The 25,394-nt window shown below is 52.9% G+C and overlaps 3 protein-coding genes across 11 annotated transcripts in view; 1 reads left to right on the top strand and 2 right to left on the bottom strand.

Moving 5' to 3' along the window:
* The window catches only part of Ubxn11 (UBX domain protein 11), a 33,657-nt gene extending 17,579 nt beyond the window's left edge, over positions 1 to 16,078 (top strand). For 2 of the 5 annotated variants that reach the window (XM_023703061.1, XM_004642954.2), the window contains 11 exons: positions 2,912 to 3,012; positions 3,448 to 3,502; positions 3,890 to 3,966; positions 6,975 to 7,101; positions 12,739 to 12,953; positions 13,159 to 13,236; positions 14,125 to 14,245; positions 14,339 to 14,436; positions 15,543 to 15,616; positions 15,690 to 15,830; positions 15,910 to 16,078. In XM_023703061.1, coding sequence (XP_023558829.1) covers positions 2,912 to 3,012; positions 3,448 to 3,502; positions 3,890 to 3,966; positions 6,975 to 7,101; positions 12,739 to 12,953; positions 13,159 to 13,236; positions 14,125 to 14,245; positions 14,339 to 14,436; positions 15,543 to 15,616; positions 15,690 to 15,830; positions 15,910 to 16,072 — 1,250 coding nt within the window. In that variant the 3' untranslated portion in view covers positions 16,073 to 16,078. The remainder of the gene's footprint in view (positions 1 to 2,911; positions 3,013 to 3,447; positions 3,503 to 3,889; positions 3,967 to 6,974; positions 7,102 to 12,738; positions 12,954 to 13,158; positions 13,237 to 14,124; positions 14,246 to 14,338; positions 14,437 to 15,542; positions 15,617 to 15,689; positions 15,831 to 15,909) is intronic. The other 3 variants (XM_023703059.1, XM_023703060.1, XM_023703062.1) reach the window with 3 other exon arrangements.
* A 662-nt stretch (positions 16,079 to 16,740) lies between these two features.
* Sh3bgrl3 (SH3 domain binding glutamate rich protein like 3) lies at positions 16,741 to 18,158 on the bottom strand. Its single transcript, XM_004642838.2, has 3 exons — positions 17,991 to 18,158; positions 17,276 to 17,443; positions 16,741 to 17,176 (listed from the first exon to the last, which is right to left on the bottom strand). Exons 1-3 carry the CDS (start codon positions 18,036 to 18,038, stop codon positions 17,111 to 17,113), a joined length of 282 nt encoding a protein of 93 aa, XP_004642895.1. The 5' UTR covers positions 18,039 to 18,158; the 3' UTR covers positions 16,741 to 17,110.
* Positions 18,159 to 19,357: 1,199 nt separating this feature from the next.
* The window catches only part of Cep85 (centrosomal protein 85), a 42,484-nt gene continuing 36,447 nt past the window's right edge, over positions 19,358 to 25,394 (bottom strand). For 4 of the 5 annotated variants that reach the window (XM_023703080.1, XM_012517309.2, XM_023703082.1 and 1 more), the window contains 3 exons: positions 23,387 to 23,494; positions 21,557 to 21,782; positions 19,358 to 21,056 (listed from right to left, as the gene is read on the bottom strand). In XM_023703080.1, coding sequence (XP_023558848.1) covers positions 20,893 to 21,056; positions 21,557 to 21,782; positions 23,387 to 23,494 — 498 coding nt within the window. In that variant the 3' untranslated portion in view covers positions 19,358 to 20,892. The remainder of the gene's footprint in view (positions 21,057 to 21,556; positions 21,783 to 23,386; positions 23,495 to 25,394) is intronic. The other variant, XR_002818418.1, reaches the window with a different exon arrangement.

The raw sequence follows: 25,394 nt of genomic DNA, 5'->3' as shown, positions 1-25,394 counted from the left end.
AGCAGTAGGAGGGCCCCAGAGAAGGCTGTGACCCCTGAGAGCCATGGCTGAGCAGCTGCTCCCACTCCCGGCCAACAGTCCAGCCAAGTCAGACTGTCATGGAGACTGTGGAGATACCAAGTATAATGTCTGTGGGTCTGGAATTAAGGATCAGAGCAGACACAGGGCCTGAGGGGAGAGCTCAGCCTCTGACCACCTGCTTCTTGTGTCTGGAGGATCCAGACAGGCCTGGGGTCCCATAGGTGGCCCATTGCACCTGGCCCATGGCATCTGCAAACGTGGGTGGGGATGATCAGGCATCTGGGTCGGGCCTTGGGGATGGGACACTGGGCAGGGGGGAATGGGCTGCGTGGAGCAGGGAGGGGTAAGAGCCTAAGCCATGAGACAGGAAGCTGGAGATGAGGTGAGGACTTTCCACTGACTGTGCTGTCTCCAGGGAGCACTCAACTCTCCAGGTGAAGTGGGAGCACCTAGGCCAGGATATTGGCCAGTACTTGGTGAGAAAAAAAAAAAAAAAATGATGAGGTGCTGCCTGACAGAGGGCCTGAGTCAGTGCTGGCCATGCAGGCCGCTCAGAGTGGTGGCTGCGAATAAGGAAGTCAGTAGTAGGAAGGGGCTTGGTGATGTTTGACCAAACACCCTGCCTGTGAAGAAGAGACAGGACAAGGCTGGCCCAAATCCCACAGGTGTTTAGTCACAAAGCCAAACATTCATACACCTACCAGAGCTGCTATAAACAATAACCCCGGCAACCAACTCCTCCTCTCCAAGATGCTCTGTGTCCCCTGCCTTTCACGTCATTCTCACTCTACCTTATTCCCAGCCAGAGTCTGTCCCCACCAAGGTCTTACATAGCACCTGGTTGTCTTGCTTCACTTCTCTGCTGAGCAGGACCTGCCCCGCCCCCAGAGAGCACCCTTGACTCTAGCCACTATGTTGCCTGCCTGCTGTCTTTGCTGGCACCTCCTTTGCCCCCTTTCAACTTTTCAGTGTGACCCAGTGACCTTCCCCACACTCTGTGTGCTGACAGCTCCCGGAAATTTGTTTGTCTGTGAAGATGCATTTGACTAATCGTGCTCAAGCTAGCATGAGCAGCAGGGAGATTTGTTATCGTGAGGGCTGCGAACCCCTGAGGAGGCAGCTCCAGGGCTGGTAACTCAGGGACTCAGGCATCTTCCAGAGTTCAGGTTTCTGTCTCCCCTGAACCCACCTCCCGTCCTGTCTAGTCACATGACAGGACCGGCAGAGCCTGCTTCTAGTACGTGACAATGACAGGAATGGTTGTTTATTCCTCTCTCTTTTGAGGCAGGGTCTCACTATATAGTCCCAGCTGTCCTTGAATTTACCATGGAGTCCAAGTTGTCCTTGAGCTTGTTAATCTACTGCCTCAGCCTCCTGATTATAGGCATGCACCATCATGTCCCGCTCTCCTACACATTTTATTTTGGAAGTTTTTCAGTACACAGAGAACCTGAAATAACAGCCCCCTGCCTATGCCTGCGTCTCCCACTTAGATAACAACCAGCAGCACGTCACCACACTTGCCTCACTGCGTGTGCACACATATATGGATGTAAATATATTTTTAGTAAACAATTTGGGAGTCAATTGCAACAGTCAGGACATTTTATCTCTACCTCTTCCGAATGTCCTAAGAAGGAAATAGATAATCACAATATTATTACACCTAAGATCATGAATAATGCATGTAGCTCTAACCTTTATCTCTTCCATATTTAAGTCTCCCTGCAGTCTCAGAATCTCTCTTAGAACAAACTTCCTTCCCCACTTAGCACCTGAGAGCCATGCACCACCCTCACACCTCTTTGGCACAGTCTCCCAGCCTTGAGACTGGGCGTGGTGGCCTGCGCCTGTAATCCCAGCTCTTGGGAGGCTGTAAATAGGTGGATCACTATGAGTCTGATCTAGTATTGAGACCCTAAACACCCTGTAGACCCTTCCCTAAAAAATACAATAATAATAATAATAATAATAATAATAATAATAATAATAAAAACTGTGTCTCCTAAAAAAAAAAAATTCCCAGCCTTGTAAAACAGGGACCTTGGGCGCCTATCTTGTGGGAGGCCCCCCTCCTGGGACTTTCCTGCCATTTTGCCCATGGTGACGTGTGCCTGGCTCCCTTTTCTGCTGTACTGCCAACAAACTGCAGATTAGATTTTTTTGTTTGTTTTATTGGAAGAGAAAAAAAAATAGGAGGGTAACCATAGTTAATACATTTTATATAATTATCTTTAAGTTAGTTACTCAGAGTACAAGATATCGGCATTCAATTGCCAAAACAATATTGGCACAAACTTTTCTTTTCAATGGACTGATGGAGATTAGATCTTGAAGCTTGATTAGACTGGTTTAAGATAACCTTTCTGGGCTGGGGAGATAACGCAGCAGTCTAAGGGTCTAAGTGCCTGCCTGGCAAATGGAAGGACCCGAGTTTGATCCCTGGTACCACATGCCATGCTGGCCCTAGAACCTCAGGTGTGCTGTGCCAGCCCCGAAACCTGGCATAGTGGCGCAGGTCTGTAATCCCAGCGCTGGGGAGGCTGAGACAGGAGGATCACTACGAGTCTGAACTGCATAGTGAGACCCTATATCAAATAAATAAATAATAAATAAAAGATAACCTTCTGACAAGACCTCAGAGTGATAGAGCCCGTGGGTTGTACCACTCATCACAACACCTCCAGTTCGCCAAAGTGGCTCATTTACTTCATGGGCACCTTGCATGAATTATATGAGCTGCTCTATGTAGTCCTGAGCAGTTCCTCTCATGTGCGTTAGCTGCTGTTGGTACATTCTCTTCTGCTCTGGGGACCCTCCCCTTCTCCCTGGGGCTCCCCACCTCAGCCTCCGCTTCAGGCCTGGGCTCTGGAGCCTGTCTGCTCTGCAGACCCTGACTTCCGGGATTCAGAGCTGATGGCCTCCATGACCAGGAAGCTGCAGCAGCTGGAGCAGCAGGTGCAGGCCCAGACCGACGAGATATTGTCCAAGGTAGGACCCAGGTGGGGGGGCCTGGGAGGTGCATGTTGGACCTGGTGAGGCGGGTCCCAGAGCCATTGCACCCACCTGGCAGCCTAGTTTGGTGGCTTGGGGTGGCCCGGGATTGATCTGGGTCCCTCTGACCTGAGCAGAGATGCCAAGAGTCTTTGGTGCTGCTCATCAGGGCCCTGTAGGCCTGGAGCCAGGTAGAGCAGCAGGCTGCTGAGCACCCCTAGGCAGTGGGCCTCTGCACAGCTGCACCATTCCCTGCCACAGCGGGTCCACAAGAGTCATCTCTGGCACAGGAGCGGTGGCAGGACCGAAGATGGTGGTGGCAGGGGCCCTGTGCTGCCTAGTTTTCCCTCATACCAAAAATTCTGAATCTTGACATTGGAAGGGCACAGAGACTCACCAGGCTTGTGCTCACTCAGTGTCTCACCGCTGCAGAACCAGAAGATCCTGGCCTTGGAAGAGTTGGTAAAGACCCTCCAGCAGCACCAGGGTAAGAGACCCGGGGCTCGGCACTTCCCTAGGCCTATGGCTCTTGGCAGCTAGGACAGTGACTCTGAGCATTGAACTCAAGAGCATCAAGCCAGGTCCTTGGTGGGATCTAGACAGCTTGGCCCACAGAGAGGCAGCAACGGTTCTAGGACAGTGCTGCAACCACCCAGTGCATACCTATGTGGGACTGAGTCCCCTGCAACAGGGCGTCTCATCCAGAGCATAGAGGAGACGAGCTCCAAGGGGATAGGGAGCCCCTTGAGAGTCAGGGCACTGCCAGGATGAGAGATAGGGGTGGTGAGACAGCAGTTCTTGAGCACCCTTTAGGGCACAGTACCTGACAGGCTCTGGTTTGGGGAAGCTGAACCACCCCCATCTGCCCCCGAAGGTGAGGTGACCATGCAACGGCAGGAGGAGCTGGAGACCCTGTGTGCGCAGCTGCAGCAGCAGGTCTGGGAGATGGAGGTGAGCGGAGCTCAGCGATGACTGGCCAGATTGCTCTGCTGGCTGTCAGCTTCTCAGTAATGGCGGCAGAGCCCGCCTCCCTGCGCCTCTCCTTGTCAACCATCCTGCCTAGGGGCCCTGCCCAGTTTCCCTGCCCAGGGCTGACTTAAGTTTGAAGAGCAGGGTGGAAATCCAGGCGTGATGTTGCATGCCTACAGTCCCAGCACTTGGGAGGCTGAGGCAGGAAGACTGTGAATTCAAGGCCAGCCTGGGCTACAGAGAGAGAGAGACCCTGTCTCCAAACAAAACACAAAGGCCGACATGGTGGCACATGCCCGCAATTCTAGCTTTCGGGAGGCTGAGGCAGTAGGATCACTGCCCATTCAGTGCCAGCATAGGCTGCACATAGCGAGTTCAAGGCCAGTCTGAGCTACATATGGAGACCCTGCCTCAAAAAGAAAAAAGATTTAAACAAAACAACAGGGTGAAGTTTAGTCCCAGGAGGCCCCTCTTGTCGGGGACTGCATGTGCCCCTCCCCTGGTTGGTAGACCGCGTGGCTCCCAGATGGACTTGGCTCAGCTTCAAGGTCCTGCTGTGGCTCTAGGGCAGCCCGTGCTACGCTCACCTTTTTTTTTTTTTTTTTTTTAAATAACTTACTATGGAGCCCAGGCTGGCCTTGAACTTGTGGCGATCTTCCTGCTTCAGCCTCCTGAGTGCTGGGACTACAGGCATGCACTACCACACCTGGCTTCCTCTCTCCTCTCAAACCATGCTCCCCTCTAGCCCTGGGGCCTGTCCTCTGGTTATTTGGTAGAACTCTTTCTCACCACAGGATGCTAGGCCAGGCTAACATATTTTTCCCACCTTCCCCTGGCATATATTCATTCACCCTCAGTCATTTCCTCAGGGACGCTCCTGGCCTGTGAGATTAGGTTCCGTCTTCTGCTTTTTTTTAGCACCAGTGATAAAGCTCTGGGCCTTCACACTGAGTAAGTCTTCAGCCCCTTTGTTCATTCATGTGTTTATTGAGACAGTATCTCACTGCATAGTTTAGGCTGACCATGAACTCACCATGTAGCCCTGGGTGGCCTCAAACTTACAGCGATCCTTCTGGCTTCAACCTCCCAAGTGCTAGGATTATGGCTGAGCACACCATACCCCACTATGCCCTCTGTTTTCTCAGTGCTTCATCTCTCTTCCCTACGGGCTGTGAATTCCACTAGGGAGGCACCACTCAGGGCCTAGTGCTGGGTCATCTCCTACCTCTGGATGCAACCTCTCCTTCTGCAGAATAGGATTCTAAGCTTCAGCCTCATTTAAGGCCCCAGAAGCACAGTCCTGGCTGTTTCACACTTGAGGCCTGAGTAATACAGCTGCCCCTGAGCTGCCTGCTGGGAAAGCAGGGTCCAAGGGGTGTCCCTGAGCAGCTGCACTGGGCAAAGTGCTGTACCCCAGAGCCTCAGCGGGTACCACTGGCTCACACATGTGTCATGCACATGGGCTCAAAGTTTCTACCGTGTGGGGCATGCTGCCAGGCACTGGGTACAGACAGTCATGGTCCCTACACTGCAGCAGGAGGGAGATGTAAGTATACAGAGAGGACGCAAATGCACGGCACACACCAGCTCAAGGGTGGGAAGTAATCAAATTGGTGACACCATAGAGATGAGTTGGGAGACAAGCCATTGTGGAGGGGACCTCAGGCATGAGATCTGGTGCATGCGGATAGGATGGAGGAGGTCCAAGTAGAAGACATGACCCCCCCCCAGCCAGGTAAAGGTGGCCGTGGTCTGGTGGCCACAGCAGGCAGAGGAGCTGAGAGTCAGGCAGAGAGCCCCCCGCCCTGTGGGCTTAGCCCAGGACTCTGCTGGATGGAATGGGGAGTGACTGGGCAGCTTTAGCAGAGAAGACAAGGATAGAAGGACACTGTGCCGTGTGGGGGCAGCAGGAGGCAGGGGAGGTGGCCCCGTGTCCAGAAGAGGGGAAGTGCAGCAACTTGGGCAGGGGAGCTGGAGTGACATAGGCATTTCAAGCCACTTTGGAGGTGGCACCTGTGGGCCTTGCAGCTTGTCACAGTCCTATAGGTCCCTCTTAGGTGGAGGAGTGCTGCTCCTTGAGACAGAAGAGCCAGGAAGGAAAAGAGGTCTGGGAGATGTACAGGGGGGCCAGGACCATGGGTGTGTGCTGGGACGCAAGGGCAAAGGTGGGATCTGCACTGAATAGGAATTTGGTTCTCTATGTATATTTGCAAGTGGACAAGAACCATAAAGGAGAGATGGGGCTTGGCCCTGGGGCCCTCACAGGCCAATGTGGTAGAAATGGGGGACCCAGCTGGGTGTGGTGACACACACTCATGATCTCAGTGACTGGGGAGCATGAGATGGGGGATCCCAAGTTCAAGGCCAACCTGAGTAACTGACAAATCCTGTCTCAAAATAGAAATTAAAAGGGGATGGGGAGATAACTGGGGAGGCAGGTTCTGGGTCCAACCCTGAGAACCCCCTAAAGAGAAAGAGGGAAGCAGCAAAGGAATAGTGGGGGGGGGGCAGCCGATGAGGAGGAGGAAACCCAGCAGGTGCTGAAAGAGATGAAGACTGATGTGCACCTGCTGGATTTGGCAGCAGGCCAGTTGTTGGTGGCTGCACCATGTGCAGGCCAGTAAGTTGTGGAGCTGGAGCAGGTGGTGTAGGCAGTTTGGAAGTTTTCCCATGGCAGAGGGAAGATGAGGGCCAAGCTGGCTGACCAGGTGGTGGTCACATCCTCTTGGTCCAAGTTGTTCCCTGGGCCAGGCTGTGCTGAGTCCTCCCCATAAGCAATGGGGCAGGTACTGTCACTTCCATCTTCTAGAGGAGCCTCGGCTGTAGGACGTGCAAGGCTTTGAAAGTCACAGCTGGAGGTGGCCAGGGTCCCATGTGCCATCCCCCTCACTGGTTCTGGGCTGAAGCCTGAGCCTGCAAGTTGAACCAATGCTGCTTTTCCCTGGGAAGGGGCTAAGTTGAGGTGCTGGTGCTCCTGCCTCTTCCCACAGCGGTTCCTCAATGACTACGGCCTGCAGTGGGTGGGTGAGCCCATGGACCAGGAGAGCTCAGAAGACAGGACAGTCTCAGAGGATGACAAGAGGGACTGGATGATGGCCAAGAAGTTCTGGAAGCCAGGTAGAGTAGAGGGTGCCCTGGAGCCTGGGGGAGGGGGGGCAGTCCTGTTGGCCTGTCCTTCTGCAGAGGCCCCTCATTCATGATTCATGTCTGGCAGCCCAGCAGACAGGGCCATGAGGTAACCCATCCAACCTGCCACCCATTGTCTTCCCTGGTCTTACCTCAGTCCCTGCTTCTTACCACTCAAAAACTCCAAAGACCCAGGGATGCCTGAGGTAACTACAAGGCGCTTTTGCCTCTGGCTCCATAGTCTACAAAACATCCTTCTCCTCCTCCTTCAAAAGCTGTTGCTTACAAAAGCAGTCTTTCAGTCAGATGTGAGGGTCCCAAGCCTACACTTCCAGCCTTCTGGAGTCTGAGTCAAATAGAGCCCAGCCTGGGCATCTTAGCAAGACCTTGTCTTAGAATAGAGAGGACTGGGAATATAGCTTAGTGTGAAGACCCAGGGTTCCATCCCCAAGGCCACAAAAATAAATAAAATAAAATCAGTTTAGGAGTGTTGCTTAACGGTAGAATGCCCCTATAGAATGCTTGTCTTTTGTACTGACCCTGGGGTTCAGCCCCAGTGCTAAAAAAATGGAGGGTGGGAGAGAGGGAGAAGGAAAGAGAGAGAGAGAGAGACAGAAGAAATGTAGTGATGCTGGTGAGGGGTGGATGGTTGAACAGGGGTGGACAGGAGCGACTGAATGGCTGGTGGCCATGCTGGACTACACAGAGGGGACAGGAGGATTCAAGCTCAGCCAGCAAGTGTGGCTGTGGGGAGATGGCTCCTCCATGTAGGATATAGCAAGCTGCAGAGCTGTGTGGCCCAAGAAGTGCTGAGGGCAGAGTTCGCCAGGAACCCAGGGTCCCCAGTTGAGGGGTGATGCCCTGAAGGGTGGCTGGCTGCTCATGCTGTAAGAACATCCTGGGTCTAGAACTGTGTTCTTCTCCCTCTGGTTCTAAGGGGCACCCTCCACCCTGCTTTTCTTTGTCATCAGTACTCTGAGAAAGGCTGGTTCTGAAGCCAAGAGTTTCCCTTCTAAAACAGTCTGTGGGAACCTCTCCCCCCAGTCCATCGTGATACTCCCTGGCTACAGGAACTTCTCCATCCTTACTTTTCTTTTATGTTTTGAGAGTCTGGCTATGTAGCCCAAGCTAGCCTCAATCTTGAGGCGATTCTCCTGCCTCAGCCTTCTGAGTGCTGGACTTGTAGGTGTATGCTACAATGCCTGACTTGCCTTTTCATCATAAGAGGAGCCTTGATTTGGCTGTCCGGCCAGATGAAGATAAAGTGTGCTTTCCATTTCCAGCAGCCTTGCTTCTGGGGCCTCCTGCCAGCCTGCTCCTGCCCCAAGGGCCCTCTGTCCCCAAGCTGACCTTTGTGGCCTGAGGCTCTGGCTTGGTTCCATGATTCCCCTCTGCTGGATACCACTCCCCATGCACTCTGGGGCAGTGGCAGATGAATGAGCATCATGTTTGCTGGAGAAGATGATGAGAATTTTCTAGAGCCTGGGGTTCTTGCTCCAGGAAGGAAAGTTGGTGGCACTTAGGAAAGGGCCCTACAGAGAGGGAATCTCGTCCCTTCCATCCTCCAGGATACTGAGCAGCGTACAGGGTGCTGTGTCAGGTGCTTTGGATATGTGGAGACACAAAAGGGACAGTCTTGCTCTGGTCACAACACTGTACCAGGTGTCAGGCCTCAACACTGTGCACCAGGTGTCAGGCCTCAGTGGTAGAGCTCCCAGCAGCCCTGAGAACATCAGTCAGCTGGCCCTTCCTGAGCCTCCCCCATTTCTGCCACCTCTTCTGCCAGCTCCCCACTGCACCTTGAGCTTTCCTTCCAGGGTCCCACCCTGGGTGAGTGCTGCCTGCTTCAAACCTCTAGCTTGGGAGGTCACACTACAGGGGTGGCAACCTGCTCTCCCACTCTTGGAAGCTCAGCTCAAATCCAGCCTCCTCCATCACGTCTGTGCTGCATAGAGCCCATGCCACTCTCTGAACTACCATATGGCTGTGCCAGCGCCTCATGGGAAGGGGCTTAGGCTGGGGATCTGGGCCAAGTAGTGTTGGCTGGACCCCCAGGCTGCTGAGCTGGTGGAATAAGAGCTCCCACCAGTGGGGTGCTTCTCATGGCAGATGTAATGACTGTGACCACCAACCAGGTTAACTTAGCTCTTCTGATGCCCAACACACCCAGCAGAGGGCTTGCATGGCACATAGGCCAGGGCATGTGCGCCTGCATGAGCTTGGCTGTGGTGCCCGGGAATCCCAGGCACAGTTTAGACGACACACAGGATGATGTAGGGACAGCAGTAGCTCCAACCTCAATGCCCGGGCCCAGAGGAAGGCTGCAGGAGGGATCTCACAGGTCTGAGGGAAAATCCTGCCTTGGCACAGGCTGGCTGTGTGCTCTGGCACTAGCCAGACTCTCCGAGCCTCTCCTCTGTGCCCGCTCCTGTGTGGTACTAGTGACCCATTTCCTGTTGCAAGAGTCCTGTGTGAGGTGGTAGGGCTGGGAGGGGGCAGAGTATCAGAGAGGCAGGGGCACCTTGGCACTCTGGCAGTAGGGGTTTTCGCAGAGAACCAGTGGGGGCCACCACCCATCCCAACAGTAGCCGGGTTTGGGCCTGCCCTGGGCTTCGCGGTCCCTATGGTGACACTTTTACCAGACGCCACTATCACTGTTTGTCACCCTGTGTCCTTCACTGAGTATGAGCTTGAGGAGAGCCGAAGTCTGGGCAGAGTCCAGCTGACCATGTGTGTTCCAGACGTGGACAGTTGAACTGATGGACAGACAGAGGGATTGGCACAGGCTCCTGAGCACCCACTCTGGCCGGCCAGGGCACAGCCCTCTAGCCTGGATTTAAGAAGTGCCCTGTGTGGCTTCTCCAGGGAGGTGAGGGTGGATGAGCTGGCCAAGCCAGTGATAAGAGGTGTTGGTGACAGCAGCAGCCCCCATCTGCCAGGCACTTCCTCCCAGCCTCCCAGCAGCCCTGTGAATCAAGGACAATTTTTGTCCACATGTTACGGAAGAGGAAGCTGAGGCTCAGAAAGGCCTGCTTGCCCAAGGTCGCAGAGCTGGGGACAGCAGCCCTGGCAGTGTGGCTCCAGGGCCGGGGGCCTTCCTACACCTATGATGGTCATGGGCTCGCCAAGTTGGGAAGGCCCAGGAGGTGATCTCTTGGCTGTGACCTCCCCTACAGAGGGGCACCGGTAGGCAGAATTCCCTGAGCCAACACTGAGCAGCAGCCTGCAAGGTCACTGACAGCGGAGGTTGAGTTACCATGCAAACTGCATGACCCAAAGCACATGTGTCAAGGCACCGTGTCCCAATCTGTGAAAGGAAATCATAATGCCTACTGCTGCGTGGCTGGCACAGGCAGGCTGCTGGGCCGCTCTTGTGGCAGGACAGGGCTCCCTTCCACCAGTGTCAGAGAGGAAACACTGTCTCGGCACAGGCCCACCGTTGCTCAGGCAGAGCTAGCACTTGCGCTCTGGCCTCTTCCTGCATGCGCCCCACTGCACCTCTCTCCTGGCATGGGCCAGGTGTCTACTACACAACTCTGGTGCCAGGGCCCACTGGCCTTGTGACTGCATGTGACTCTCCTCCCTGCGCTTTCTAGGAAGGGTTCTCCCACTTGCTCCACCCCCAGCCCCCAGTGCCCCTTTTGGCATCTTCCCCAGGCCTTCTGCCTGACCCTTTCCCCAGCAGACCACCCTGTGTCCATCAGCTCCCTGAAGCGCTGGCCCCAGGAGGGTGTTTGGGACAATGGCAGGAGCACTGGGTTAGGAGTCTGAGTGTCTGGGTGCTACCCCTGATTCTGCTCTGTTGATGGGACCAAGCCCCTGACCCTTCTAGGCTTACTTACCCTTACAGGAAATGACATTTTAAAAAAGTTTTATCAATTTGTTCTCCTCCCTCTTTCTCTCCTTCTCTCTCTCCCTCTCCATCTTTTTTTCTTCCTTTTCCCTTCTGGCATTGGGTGTTGAACCCAGGGCATTCCCGCTGAGCTACATCTCGTCTTAATTTACTAAATTGCCCAGGCTGGGCTGGCACTTGGAATATTTCTGCCTCAGCTTCTCTGAGGGCTGGATTGTTGGTGTGGGCTACCATGTCCAACTTCCTGCTTATTTTTCTGTGTCGTTCAGGCTGGCTTTGAGTTCAGTAGGTGGCCCAGGCTGGTCTCAAACTCATGGCAATCTTCCTGCCTCAGCCTCCCAAGTGCTGGGATTACAAGTGTACACCATCACACCCAGCTAATTTATTCTTAAAGCAGTACATTGTTAAAGGCAAATAATATTTTAATATCATTTGGAATCATACCAGGGATGACCAGGACCCCAGGGGATCCCAGGATGAAGGGGGCAGGTGTAGCCTCTCCAGCAGTGGCAGATGCTCGGAGTGGGGGAGTCTGGCCCAGGTCTGCCATTTTGGCCTCTGCAAAGGCAACAGGAAACACAGCCACCTGCATCTGTACCCCTTGCCATAGCCACCACACCACTGTGGAGGGGTTGGGTCCCCAGAGCCCTGACCCACATCCTGCTGCAGCTGGGCTGTCCTAGTGATAAACAGCTTCCAAGAAGGTGCGCAGAGCCATCTGCGCAGGGGAGGGTGACACCCCAAAGGCTGTGGAGCAGCCTCCCTCCTGCCTTCTGCTCTAGCATCTGCCTCGGCAGCCCTGCCAAGCCCTCTGCACACCTGAAGGGTACACACAGCTGTATGCCTAACATGGTTTTTAGGAGACTGCAGCTCTGCAGCTGTGCAAAAGGGTTGGTTGCCCAGAAATTCTTGCACAGCGTATGGCCTGCCCCACCTCTGTTCGGTCCAGCAGCTGCCCCAGCACCTCTTAAATAGCCATCCTGCCTTTTCCTCTGACTTCCCTCTCTTGATAGTGCACAAGCAGGAAAAAGACTCCATTTCAAGTCCTGAGTTAACCTTTGACCTGCCCAGTGCGCTGGGGCAAGTCATTTTTCATCTCTTTTCCTGGTTTCTCATTCCTAAAATCGAGATAAGTAGCCCCTGCCTCCTTGCCTCGGGGGTGCCTGAGGACCGTGTGTACTAGGCAGAGCCGGTGGCAGTCTAATGAGGACAGAGTGCTTCAGAGCTAGCCTTACATAGTCATCTTCCCGGAGCCTTCCAGCAACCCCAGGGGGCAGACACTATTGTCATTTCATTGTAGAAGAGAATGTTCTCTACAAGTTGAGAAATGACTTGCCTAAAGTCAAATGGGTAGAAATGGAGGCGCTGGGCCTTGAACCCTGAAAGCCTTCATCCAGAGTTGCGAGTCTGCCTTTTGATTTTCAGTGCCACCTTAGTTCCTGACACAGATTAGGGATCAAATCTTGCTTCTGCCACTTACTGGTGTACATTGTTAGGCAAGCCATTTACTCTAACCTCAGTTTCCCTATCTGAAAAATGGGGGTTATCATCCTCCCAGTGTAGGGTTAAGAGGAGAGATGGATGGGTATTAAATTCCTGGCACAGAGTAAGTGCTCAGTGAAAGACAGTTGATACTATCTAGTATTAGTTATCCTAGTTATCCCCAGGTGGCCACTTAAGGACACAAGCCAGTGCCCAGCTCAGGAGAAGGCCTCTGAAGCTGTTAGGGCACATGGCAGCCATGAAGCTCATGGGTGTCTTATCATCTTCACCAGGGGATTCACTGGTGTCCCCTGAGGTGGACTTTGACAGGCTGCTGGCCAGCCTGAAGGATCTCAGCGAGCTGGCAGCAGAGGGTGAGACGCAGGTGATGCCAGTTCCCGGTGGGGCACGACTCCACGCCCTTGAGCCCATCCCGCTGAAGCTCTACCAGAATGGCATCGTGATGTTCAGTGGGCCCTTCCGGCCCTTCCATGACCCTGCCACACAGGTAGGTGCTGGGGGTGGAACTCTGGGGCCCCTGCTGCCTAACATTAATTGCAAATAACAGAGCCAGCTTACACCAGGTCCAGCCTGGCCTCCACAGGTCCCCAGGCCCTTACTCAAGTCCCAAGGCTCTGCGTATTTTTAGTGTTAGGCACTAGGCTAGGGCCACTGCCCAGGCCCAGCTGGCATTGCTCTTCTTCCTGCTGCAGCGCTGCCTCCGGGACATACTGGATGGTTTCTTCCCTTCAGAGCTCCAGCGACTGTACCCCAATGGAGTCCCCTTTAAGGTGATGAGCTGCTCCTCAACCTGATGCTTCTCATGTGGGGTTCTGGAGAGAATGGGGATAAATGGCTTTATTGGGCAGCCATTTCAAGGGAGCCACTGCCTGAAGTGAGGGGATCCAGGGGGATAATGGAGTCTAGGAGGAGGGTGAGCCTGGAGAGAGCTGGGAAGGAAGAGATGTTCCCCGCACCATAGCGATGTAAAATTCCCCATGCCGAGCAGCAGGCAGCGCCCTCTGCTGACGTGCTGAAGGCACAAGCTTTGGCCTGTCTGCTACTATCTGCATTCAGGACACCTTGACAGCCTGGCGTCTCCAAGGGGCCTAGGCACAACTGCCAAGCTTACCCCAAGGAGTCCTGAAGCCACCTGGTTGGGGTGGCAGTGCTGTGAGCCACACATACTGAGCAGAGGGGACAAGTGCTGGACCTCAAGGCCATGAGAGGAGCCAGTCTGTGGCCGGTGGTGTGAAAATAACATGTTGCCCTGGGGTCCATGAGGCAGCAGATTGCAGGGGCTTGTGAGGGAATGAAAGCCACAGCGCGGAGAACTGAGTTACAACAGCAGGGTGCTTGAAACATCTAGGCCAAGATGGGGCCCCAGAGCTGTGCCTTAATGGCACAAGTGAAGTGACAGGGTCTGTGCTGCAGGCCTTTGCCCTCTGCTAACATCTCCTGGGAGGGGACCTTAAGGAGAGAGCACTGTGGCTTCAGCTGCCAGGGTGAGGGCATGCTAGAGTATGAACTGTGGGTCTCCTGTTCTCCTCCAGGGCCTCAGTTCCTTATCTGTAAAATGGGGATTAGGCTTGTTCTTGGGGCCTCTGGGCAGGCAGGATGGGGATACGGCCCACAGCTGAAGGCCAGGGCTTGCTGCTGTCACCCTTCCTTCCTGTCAGGTAAGTGACCTACGCAATCAGGTCTACCCAGAGGATGGGCTGGGCCCATTCCCAGGTGAAGGCCGTGTGGTGGGCTGGCAAAGGATGCTCAAGGCTTCAGACAGGGTGGAGGAGCACCCAGGTAAGCGGGATCCCAAGGCTGGCCGGGGGGCCAGGAGGTTGTTCAGGACAGCCGAAGGTGGCCTCCACCCTTGCTCTCTGTCCCTTCCTGCAGGGATAACTGCGGAGAAATTTCTGAGCAGGCTCCCTAAATTTGTGATCCGACAAGGCGAGGTGATTAACATTCGGGGCCCCATCAGGGACACCTTGCAGGTAAGGTCAGGCCTAATTCTCTAGTCCTCTGGGGGTACTTTACCACTGACCCTGACCCAGGGTGGCAGAGCAGTGTGTTGTATGGAGGCTTAGCTGCATGGGCTGGAGGGGCAGGATGGAGAGGAGATGGGAAACTGGAAAGAGCTGGTAAGGGTGCTGTGGTGAGCCCCAGAGCACCTCCGTTGGCTGTCAGAGGAGTAAAATCAGAGTCCAGGCAGGTGGGGACTCCACCCCCGCCTGGGCTGGAAGATATGCTCCAGCCGAGGCCTATCTTCACGGAGCAGTCCTGGGTGCCCTGCAGGCCCTGAGAGAACTCATCCTTTCCTCACTGTCCATCCTGTTGATCTTCCCAGGTCACCCCTGAGAAAGGGGCCAACCCTCTGCGTCTCATGATTCCTCTGCCTTCAACCCCAGGTTGCTAAGTCCTGCCTGTCCCCAGGACTTCTCCCAAGCCTGTCTCTTCTGTTTCCCACCACCCACCACCTAATCAAGGCTCCAGTGTCTCCCAGGCAACCTCTCTGTGCCGGCCTCCCACCCCCATTCCTGCCCCTGCCAGCCATCCTCCCACAGCGGTCTTCTCTATTCTTGGCTAAAACCAATTTCCTTACCCTAGCTCTCAAAGCCTATCCTGCAACCCAGGGCCCTTTTGACCTCTCAAACCTTTCCTTTCTTCCATTCCTTTCTTTGGCTGTGAACTGCTGGTAGTTTCCCAAATGTTATCACTTCCTCCAGTACACTGTCCCTGGCCCCAGGATCTGTTCACTGGTGTTGGGACCAACCTTGCCCACATCCCATTTTTAAGGACTCCTACCCATCCTCCAGTCTCAGCTCCAGTGCGTCCCCCACCCACTCCCCACTTCCAGGAAGCTTTCCCAAGCCCTGCTAGCTTGGTCATCAGCTTTGTGGCTCCTCTTTCTGCCATGAGACGGTGGGGAAAGGATTCTTGGGGAAATGATGGGGCTGCCTCCCAGCACCTCAGGGTATGCAGAACACACCATCCCTTTGGTTCACTGGTTTCCACCTATTCCTGCTCACGGATGTCAAGGGCTGGGGGATGACTCAGGTGGGCTCCAGGGCTCTGTCCACGCTCCATGGATGCCTTCCAGAACTACTGCCCATTGCCTGTCCCGATCCAGGAGATCATAGTGGAGACACCTACCTTGGCTGCTGAGCGACAGAGGTAAGGGCAGGCAAAAAGGTGAGGGCCTGGGTTGGGAGTTGGCCACGGGCACTGAAGGCCTCTAGGCCTGCAGGAGCCAGGAATCGCCCAACACACCAGCGCCCCCACTCTGCATGCTGCGTGTCAAGTCTGAAAATGGGGAGCAGGCCTTCCTACTGATGATGCGGCCGGAGGACACTGTCGGCACTGTACGCGCCCTGCTAGCACAGGCCAGGTGGGAATGAGGCCGGGGTGGGGGCTGCAGGGAGGCTCTGCCCTGAGGCCCAGCCTGACCCACTCTCCTGGGCCCCCAGGGCCATGGATGCTGCCACCTTTGAGATCTTCAGCACATTCCCACCCACAGTCTACCAAGATGATGCACTCACACTGCAGGCCACAGGCCTAGTGCCCAGTGCAACACTGCTACTGCGGGCACGCAGGGCCCAGCTGCCTAGCCCTGGCCCCAGCCTGGAATAAAGTGCTGCCCCCAACACAATCAGCTCTACAAGGCTCTCTTGGCAAGGCTGTCTCCAGGGGAAGGGGTAGGCCCAGCTGGCCAGGGAAGGGGCGGTGCTGACCCTCCTCTCAGTAACTTGAGCCCCAGTTGGCTGGCTGGGTGCTGGGTCTTTGTCCTCAAGGTTCTTCTTTCTCCCAGGAAGGGCTAAAAGGAGCCTGTGATGGGAGGGATTCTTAGAAGGGAGTGGCCAGGCCTGGCTGGGTATAAATTCTCAGCCTCACTGGAGGCAGGAGAGCCTCACTATGTTAAGTGTGCGTCTATACAATACACACAGACAAGCTTGTGGGGACACTTCCTCAGCACTGCACAAAGCCACTGCCACAACCCCCTTGGCCTCAAACTTAAAGAACTACTGTTGTGTACCCACACCCATGATATACCCACACTTGGCCATCTGCTCCCACATAGGAAGGCAGCCACTCACAGGCACGCTAAGCGACATCAGCACACATGCATGTGGACGGGAGGTGTTCCAACATCCCTTGTCTCCAGAAACTGCTGGTCCACACCACACACTGACACACCCAGAAGTAGTAGACACATAAGCACATCTTCAGCACAATCACAACTACCGGCTTTACCCAGGACAGGGACCCAGGATGCCCTTGCCACAACCAGACATACAGTACCAATGGAATGGGCATTTAATTGTTCTAGGGTGTTGGGGGAGGGGGCTGCGGGGCCTTTGGCAGAGCTCTGGCTAATGGAACTAACAGAAGTGCCCACCAGCCAGTGTCAGGTGGGGTGGCAGCCGCAAGGCTTGGCTGAGGAAAGCTAGCCCTTGGGCTGTTATTTTAAGACAATTTCTCGGACTAGTAGATAAGGAATGTTGCCTCTGAATGGAGGAAAGGGAGTCACAGAGAGGGAGAAGGCTATAGGCTAGGGTGAGGGATTCCAAGGTAAGAAAGTTAAGACTGAAGGGAGTTGGTCACAAGGTCCTGCAAGGCTGTGGGGAGAATGTGGTGCTGAGTCCTGTGGGAACTGTGGGCTGGCTCAACTCAGGCCAGTTTCAGGAATTCCTGCAGTGTGTTCTGTTCCACAGCCTCCACGAAGAGCTCATAGTCCTGGGGGAGAAGGACGCAGTGGTCAGCAGAGGCCCAAGTACTGTGGTATGACCCTTAACTGGAGTCCACCGACAACAGCCGCCCCACTCCAGGCCATACCCCACAGTACTGGTCCCCGTTGACAATCTGGGGTGGGGTAGCCTTGGGGTTGCCTGCCAAGGCTCGCATCTCATCCCGCAGGGCGTTGTCCTGGGAGATGTCCACTAGCTGGTACTGGATGCGTTTGCCGTCCAGGATGCGGGTCACCTCGCTCTGCTGGGACTTGATCTGGGGCAGAGGGTGGGTAGGGTGAGTGAATAGGATGGGGTGTGGGGGCTCTGGGCAGATGTGATCAGGAGCTTTTGTCTCCTTGCCATCAGTGGAGGGTTGTGGCCACTCGCAGTTGGGAGTCAGGCTCCGGATGGTACAGAATGAAGGACCACCACTGGTGGGTGGGGATCCGAAAGCAAGAGAGCCAGCTAAAGCTCTGGACAGGGAAAAGAGGAACTCAGGGGGGTAAGCAGGGCAGGTCTGGCTGCTGGCATACTCCAAACACACGGTGGGGGGCAGGGTGGGCTGGGTAAGGACAAGCTAGGGGTGCAGAGAATGGGTTGGGGGATGGGCATGGGTGGTTCATGCAGGGGCTGCTGAGGACCCAGGATGCCCTGCGAAGAGATTCATGCAGGGGTCGTGGACCCCGGCCCCAAGAGACCGGGCCAGCACCTCCCAGCTCCCTACCCTGCTCCGCCCCCGTGGTAGGGGTGGCTCCCGGTCCCTCGGTCTTCGACCGGGAAACGGCTACACGCTCCTCAGCGCCAACCGGGCGCACACTTACTTCTCGGGAGCCGGTGACCGACGTGCTGTAGACCCGCAGGCCGCTCATGCTGCAAGCAGACAAACGTGCAGACAGACGGAGGGGCAGTGGTGGCAGCAGCTGCACTGCCGGGAGACGACGCCGCCGAGCTCGGGAGCGGTTTCCTTCCTGCTCCGCCCGCGAGTCACTGCTCTCGGACCAATGGGTGACGCAAGAGGGGAGGGCGGGGCATGCGCGGCACCGCCCAGCGCACTGGAGATACGCTCCCTTCCCCCAGGGTTGGCCTGGCGCTGGCGAAGCACTGTGGGGATCCCAGTCCTCTGCAGTTGCGCTGTTGACCCTGTCAGCCCTTCTAGACGTGGGGCTCACCGGGTGAGGCTAGGGAGGGACCAGATGGCAAGAACGGCCCGGAAGGCGATGATAAGGGCGTAACAAAGGGCTCCCCAGTTCCCCCAGGTTCTGGTACACAGAACCCCCCCCCCCACACACACCTCCGTCCTCGGTCTCCATCATAGTATAGCTCTGCTTGGGACTTTTTAAGATTTGTGCAGTTCCCAAAACTAAAGTAAAACAATACAAGGTGGACCCTACCAGATTTTTCCTAAGGCTTCTCAATCCAGACAAGTTTGAGCAAGAAAGGTGGCCGGAAGCAGGGGCCACACCCTCCAGGAACTAGCAGACCGAGGCTCCTAACTCTGGGAATGGTGGGGGCAAAGGTTAATGCCTATACTCCAGAACCTTGGCTCAGGCCGGCCCCCAACTCCTCTCCGCAGTGGTACCCCCACGGCTAGCCGTTACTATCAGCACTAATTCAAGGAGTTCAGAGGCAGCAGAAAGCAGCAACCAGTCCCAAATGGGAGATTTGGCTATTTGTTGGCTGGACATAAAGCCCCTTAGGGTTCAGATAGTCGACGGCCCCTTAAGACAACCTGGCTCAGAGGCACACAGTGCCTGCTCTGCTAAGAAACCACTTCCTCACAGATACAGACTTCCTCACAGAACCCTACCGAAACTTTAGTCAGCCTGCTCTATGACTCAGGGGAGCTTTGCCAAACAGAAAGTAGTGTGGGTAGAGATCTTATTTGTCCCCACAGAGTAACAGAGAAGCAGAAGTGGTAAAGATATGGACATGAAGCTGGGCCTGCTGAAAATCCCCCTTGCTGCTACTGGGAAACCTGGATAAACAGCCAGGCTCTGACTTCAAAAAACCAAAGTGATGGGGCTGGGAAGATGGCTCAGTAGAATAAGCATTTGCCTGGCAAGTGCAAGGGCCTGAGTTCAATCCCTGGTTCCATTAAAAAAAAAAAAAAAAAAAACAAGTGAGGGGTAAGGATCAGGGATGTCGGGGATGGTGGCGATGGAAGGCTATGGAAAACCAAGCATCTGTTAAATATTTTATTCTGTAATCAAAATAGGCAATACAAACCAGTTGACATAACAAATATTCATATAAATAACTGTTTATAAACTTTACAAGGAAAAATACCCCTGAGCATGGTGGCTTGGCTCCCAACACAGGGTGGAGACCAACCAGGCAGCTCTGCTTTAAGAGGCAGGAGCCCAGAGGCTGTGGGGGTGGCCAGCCAGGCAGGGCTGCTCTGAATGGAAGGGATAAGTCACTCCACAAATAAAACATAAACTTGAAAAAACACTTAAGAAGGAGGCTCATTCAGGCTTCAGAGTGAGGGCTGGGATGTTGCCAATATTCCAGTCTTGTGGATGTCTCCAGGCTCAGGAACTGCTCTGCTCCCCAGAACCCAAACATGGCTCCCGCCTGGCCTGCCTCCAGATTTAGAGGTGTGAGCCTGGCTAACAACTGGGAGATGCTCCCTAAACCGGGAGACAAGAAAAACCAGAAAGCAGATGGTTCAAAGACCTTAGAACAAACCAACCAAACCTAACTTCAGGAAACACTAAAAGCTATATCTTAAAGCTGACCCACACTGGGCACCCTCAACTCTGCTGGAGACCAAAAAAGAAAGGGAAGGAACTCCCCCAAACATGACAGACATAGGAGGGCCTGGCACAGGTCCCAGGGGGAAATGGTGAGCAGCCTGAGTTACTCTGGCCTTCTGGGCAAAAATTCTAATTAAGCCCTGAACCAGAGAGAAGAACTTCCACTCAAAGCCCAAGAAAGGGTTACCTGGAAGGCCTGAGCACAAAGGAAGATGCTATACTGAGCACACAGCCAGTATTCCAGGGACACAGGCAGCTGAAGAGTGATCTCTAATAAGGATGGCATAGAATTAAGAAAAGGCATGGCAGACAGATTAAGGACCCCCTACCTGCAATCTCTGGGTGCCCAATGCTAGTGGCTACTCTGCTAATGAATAGTCACCCTGAGGCTTCTGGGTGAGAATGATAGCCCTGAGGAAGAAGCTTTGGGACTGTGTTGAGAAAATCCCAAAAGCTAGCCCAATGCACAGAAAGAGTGGCACATGAGGCCTGAGAATTTGCAAATGGTCACTGCTACTCATCTCAGCCTTTCCAGGCCTAATGAATGAGTTCTAGGATCAGCAGGACCAAAGTATGGAGTGGGAATGACTGTGGACCCAACCTGGAAGATGGAAAGGAGAGATAAGTAGCTTATGTGCTTTCAATGTCAGCCACTGTTCAATGGGAACAGCAAAGATTTATCAGTTGAACCTGAAAAAGTTAGTAACTCACCCTCAAAAGGTAAATTAGGGTAAGAGTACAAACATAACCAAGGAACGCAAAAGCCATTATAGGGTGGGGGTAAGTACACTCCTCCTTTCAATAGTCCTTGGTCCCCAGACACAGGTTCTTCCCTCTCCACCCCTCAGGCTCCTCTCTGGGAACAGCAGCAGACAGGAGAAACACTGTCAGGGCTGAACCTGCTCACCAGGCTCTTAGCAGCTCAGGTCCTCCAACAGAAATACAGCCTGTCCACCCCCAGCACTCCTCACTGTGTAGCACAGTTTTCTCCCATGTCCTGGGCGTATCTGTCTGACATGGTGGTCCTTAAGTCTTCAATGTCCCGACGCAGTTGTTGAACCTCTTCTAGTTTCCTTCTGATCACATCTGGCTTCTGCAAATCTGCCTGAGTCTCTCCAAGGTGCTGTGTGGCTAAAGAGGAGAGCATTTCAAGTGTCAGCTGGTAAACACTCTCTAGAATGTGTGGTGCTGGGGGTCTAACCCAGGGCTTCAACTCAGGCCTGAAAGGTCAATGGCTCTACTGTTGAGCTACATCCCCAGCCCCAAGGCCATATTCCTTTTTAAATAAAGCCCCCCCCCCCCGCTTTTTTTTTGCAGTACCAGGGATCGAACTCAGGACTTTGCACTTGCAGGAAGATGCTTATGCCGCTGAGCTGTATCCCCAGCCCATATTCCTTCTTAAACACACTGAGAAAGGCCTGATAACTTGCTAAGAGCCACTTTTTATTCATCTTTCATGCAAATATCCTTATAAAGATGTCTGTTTGCAAAACACTTACTGAAGGCCTAATTCATGAAACAAATTCCCAGCCTATGTACCCTTTTATTTGCCCATATTACCACTAAGAAAGGTAGATGCCTTAAGAATAAAGGCCCCTCTCTAAAGGGTCCCAGCTGGCATGAGGACTCACAGTGAATGCCCAAGAGCAAGGACAGATTGGGGTCGTGGCCCTGGGCTCTCTGGGTCACAATGCTGCAGACAGCCTGCAGATCTTGAAGGCAACTGGCCAACTCCTGGTGCAGCTCAAATGCTAGCTGGGCCGTGTCTGATGAAGATGGGGACCTTTGTTGGGTCAGGCGCAGGTGTTCCTGCAGCGTCAGATTCTTCTCAATCAGGTCCTGGTTTTGCACTGAGAGCTGAGCAGATAAGAGGGATAAGCACATTAACTCCGGGGCAGAGAAGTAGCTATACATATGTGTGTTGCAGAGTGGGAGAGGTGGGGGAGGTGTGGAGAGGGGGTATGAATCATAGGCAATGGCCTCCCTCCCCACTGCCACCTCCACCAACGGGGTTAGTACCCTGGCCTTTCTACTAATAGTGGGCCTGGTTCATCTTAAGTATAGGATGGGACCACAGGTTTCTGCTGGACCAGAAGTTGCTCCTCAGTAGGCTTTGAGTCATCAGCCTCCAGGTTTCTATCCAGGAACCAGAGTTGCCCCCACTCACAGGAACTCTATCTGAAGCCAGTCCCTCAGCCAACTCTGTTAGCCAGGCTATTAGATGGCCTAATGTGAACAGTGAAATCTGAGGAGACACTGGTTTCAATCTCTCCCTGCCACCCTGACCAAAGTGGCCATCAGCCAGCCTTATCATAGACTGTCAAGAAGAATAAAGAAGGGAAGAAAAATAGTATGATAGTGGCTGCTAGGTATGGGGCTAGAGAAGGTGAACATCTAGAGGACACAGTGCTAAAACAGCCTGCTTTTTCCAACCCCCATCTAAATAGTTAGGCTTTACTCAAAGATCTGCTGTGTCTTTGTATATCTGTGTCACTTTCCCTGACAACTTTTTTAAAAGCATTTTTTCATGTATTTATTCAGCATTTGTATTTTTTCTTTATTTTTTTATTTATTGACCTGCTCAGCCCACCCTAAGGGCAGGGCTGGCATAGCATGCGGTGCTGGGGATTGTCCCCTGTGCCTGCCCAACCTTGCCAAAGCAGGCATTTTAGACCACTGAGCTATCTCTCCAGCCCTTTCCCTGAAAACTTAATCAACTTTCCTTTCCTCTTTTTTCTTTTTACAGTACTGGGGGTTGAACCCAGGTTAATACTGAACCACCCCTCAAAATCTCACTCTATCCAAGATCTCACTAAGTTGCCCACAATGGTCTCAAACTTGAGATCCTCTTGTCTTAGCCATCCAAGTAGCCAGAGCACAGGCATGCACCACACCGGTTTCCATTCTGTTTTATACAACTCTGAATAGAGTTCTTCCTCCAGTCTCAGCACTTCACCCAGACTGGGCCATGTAAGTTTTAGCTCTGATTCCTTCCTAGACAATTGGCCAGTGAACCCGGTGGTCCCCTGCGGATAGTTCTATTTGTTGCCTGAAGATAACCATATTCTTAGTCGTCTTGAATCTTTCTGCCCAAACTCCACAAAGCTATGTCTATATACAAAAGGAAAATAACTTCCCACATCTAAACAGCACTTCTTGGTAATGATGACCACTCTCTTCAGACTTTTAACATAAAGGATGGTATCATATTATCTTCCCCCACCTCTGTTCGAAAAGCTCAACAAAGACTTCCTCCACACTGCGGTTGTTTTGAGGGAAGGGAAGGGAGAGGACACACAAAATCACTTTTGTGGAGGCTGTATCAAGAGGCCTGGCCAGGGCCGGGGAGATGACTCAGTAGAATAAGCACTTCCCTGGCAAGTGCAAGGGTCCGAGTTCAATCCCCAGTTCAACCAGGAAAAAAAAAAAAAAAAAAAAGAGGCCTGGCCAATGCTACTCACCTCCTTCACAGCTGTACGCAGCTGCTGCAGAGCTGTCTCCCTCCGCTGGGCCTCTTCTTTCAGGGCCTGGCTTGTTCCTTCTTCTTGAGACATTTCCTGCTCTAGGTTCTGAATTCCATGGAGAACACATCACTAGTAAGTCTGATTCAGACCATATCACTTCTGGCCTGGACTATACAGTATAGTGAAGCCCCATCTGACCTACACACTGCTGCTGAGAGATTATTTTAGAACAGTAATGGTCAACCTATGGCATGCATGCCTCAGCCAGCTGTTTGTTATCATGAAAAGCTCTAAAGGACTTGCCATCATTGTTTGAGATGATCCCTGATCTATATATGATTTCTCATTTAAACTTTTTTTTTTTTTTAAAGGCAGGGTTTCACTATGTAGTACAGGTTAGCCTTGAACTCATTTATGTGGCCTAGGCTAGCCTCAAACACAAGGTGATTCCTCTGTCTCAGCCTCTTGAGTGCTGAGACTATAAGTGTGCATCACCACACCCGGCTTTGTTTTTTGAGACATTGTCACACTTTGTAGTTCAGGCTGGCCTCCAACTCACTATATAGCCCAGGCTGGCCTTGAACCCATGTTCCTCCTACCTCAGCCTCCTGAGTGCTAGGATTACAGGTGTGTGACATCACGCCCAACTTTTTTTTTTTAAATTTATTTATTTTATTATTTATTTGGGGGGGGGCCAGTTCAGCCCACCAGGGGGCGGGGCTGGCTGGCATGTGGTACTGGGGATTGAACCGCAGTCCCTGTGCTTTTGCTTAACTTAGCTTGTTCTAAGTAGGTGCTTTAGACCACTGAGCCATCTCACCAGCCCCATGCCCAACTTCTTACTTAAACTCTTTTATAGCACTAGGGAGATAGCTTGGCAGTCTAAGCACCTGCCTGGCAAGTACAAGGATCCAAGGTCAATCCTGGGTACCACGTGCTTCGCTGGCCCTAAAACCTGGTATGGTGATGCATGCCTATAATCCCAGTGCCAATAAGGCTGAAACAGGAGGGTCACTACGAGTCTGAACTGTATAGTGAGCCCTGTACCAAATAAAACATTAAAAAAAACACAAACCTCTTTGATAAGTCTCTGAAAACATACCAAATTAAGGTCAGCGTCTTGGCAAAGCATTTGAAGCCACTTGACTCCTCTTTACTTGCCCATTTTTTCATCTTCAGCACAGCCTCCACTCTAGCCACACTGAATGACTGGTCTTTATCCCTAAAGTTTCCAGCTCTAAAGGTTTTGCTTCCTCTTTTTTTCCTTTGTTCAGACAGCTCTTTTGCTCTGCCAGTCACTCTAGGAAGCTCCAAGGCCTACCTGTACCTTCTTCAACTTGCAAATCAGATCTAATTAATCCTGATCTCATCTGTCACTCACACTCCTACCTTAGCTCATGAATATATCTGTTTAATATTCTGTGGGCTATATATATACAGGGTCTTTCTTCTCTGCTTGAACACAATTTTCTTAAAAGCAGAGAATGAGCCATGCAGTTGAGTTCATTACTTGTGTATTTGGTACAGGGTCTCACTATGCAGTTCAGACTCATAGTGATCCTCCTGTTTTCAGCCTCCCAAGGGCTGCGATTACAGGAGTGTGCTACCACACCCAGTCTCTGTAGCTGAGTGCACCCAGGGGGCAGGGCTGGCGTAACATGTGGTGCTGGAGATAGAACCCTGGTCCATGTGCTTGCCTAAGCAGGCACTGAGTTCATTATTTGTTCAGTGCCTTCTATGATAGGTACTATGGACACTGGAAAGAACACTGAACAGTCTCTGTTAGAAGCTAAAAATCCAATGCTGGGTATGAAATGTTTCAACACATGGAAAGGAGGAGGGCACACGAGCATCTCATTGTGTGTGTGTGTGTGTGTGTGTGTGTATGAATGGTGGTCAAAGTCATAGAGAGGGATACACTTAAGTTTATCCTCTTACCTCTCTATTCATTCCAATACCTCTTCCAATCACAAAACTAATTTGAATAAATATATAAAATATTTTA

The sequence above is a fragment of the Octodon degus genome, unplaced genomic scaffold (assembly GCF_000260255.1).
Source record: "Octodon degus isolate 3935 unplaced genomic scaffold, OctDeg1.0 scaffold00163, whole genome shotgun sequence".
Taxonomy (NCBI): Eukaryota; Metazoa; Chordata; class Mammalia; order Rodentia; family Octodontidae; genus Octodon; species Octodon degus.
Note: the sequence above shows the minus strand (reverse complement) of the source record. Positions and strands in the feature narration are given on the sequence as shown.

Excerpts from the sequence above, each read along its gene's own strand:
- Sh3bgrl3 (XM_004642838.2), bottom strand. The coding sequence starts at position 18,038 with ATGAGCGGCCTGCGGGTCTACAGCACGTCGGTCACCGGCTCCCGAGAA. Across the intron at positions 17,444-17,990 it reads CGGTCACCGGCTCCCGAGAA|ATCAAGTCCCAGCAGAGCGA; the intron begins GTAAGTGTGCGC and ends CCTCTGCCCCAG. Across the intron at positions 17,177-17,275 it reads ACGGGGACCAGTACTGTGGG|GACTATGAGCTCTTCGTGGA; the intron begins GTATGGCCTGGA and ends CTTCTCCCCCAG.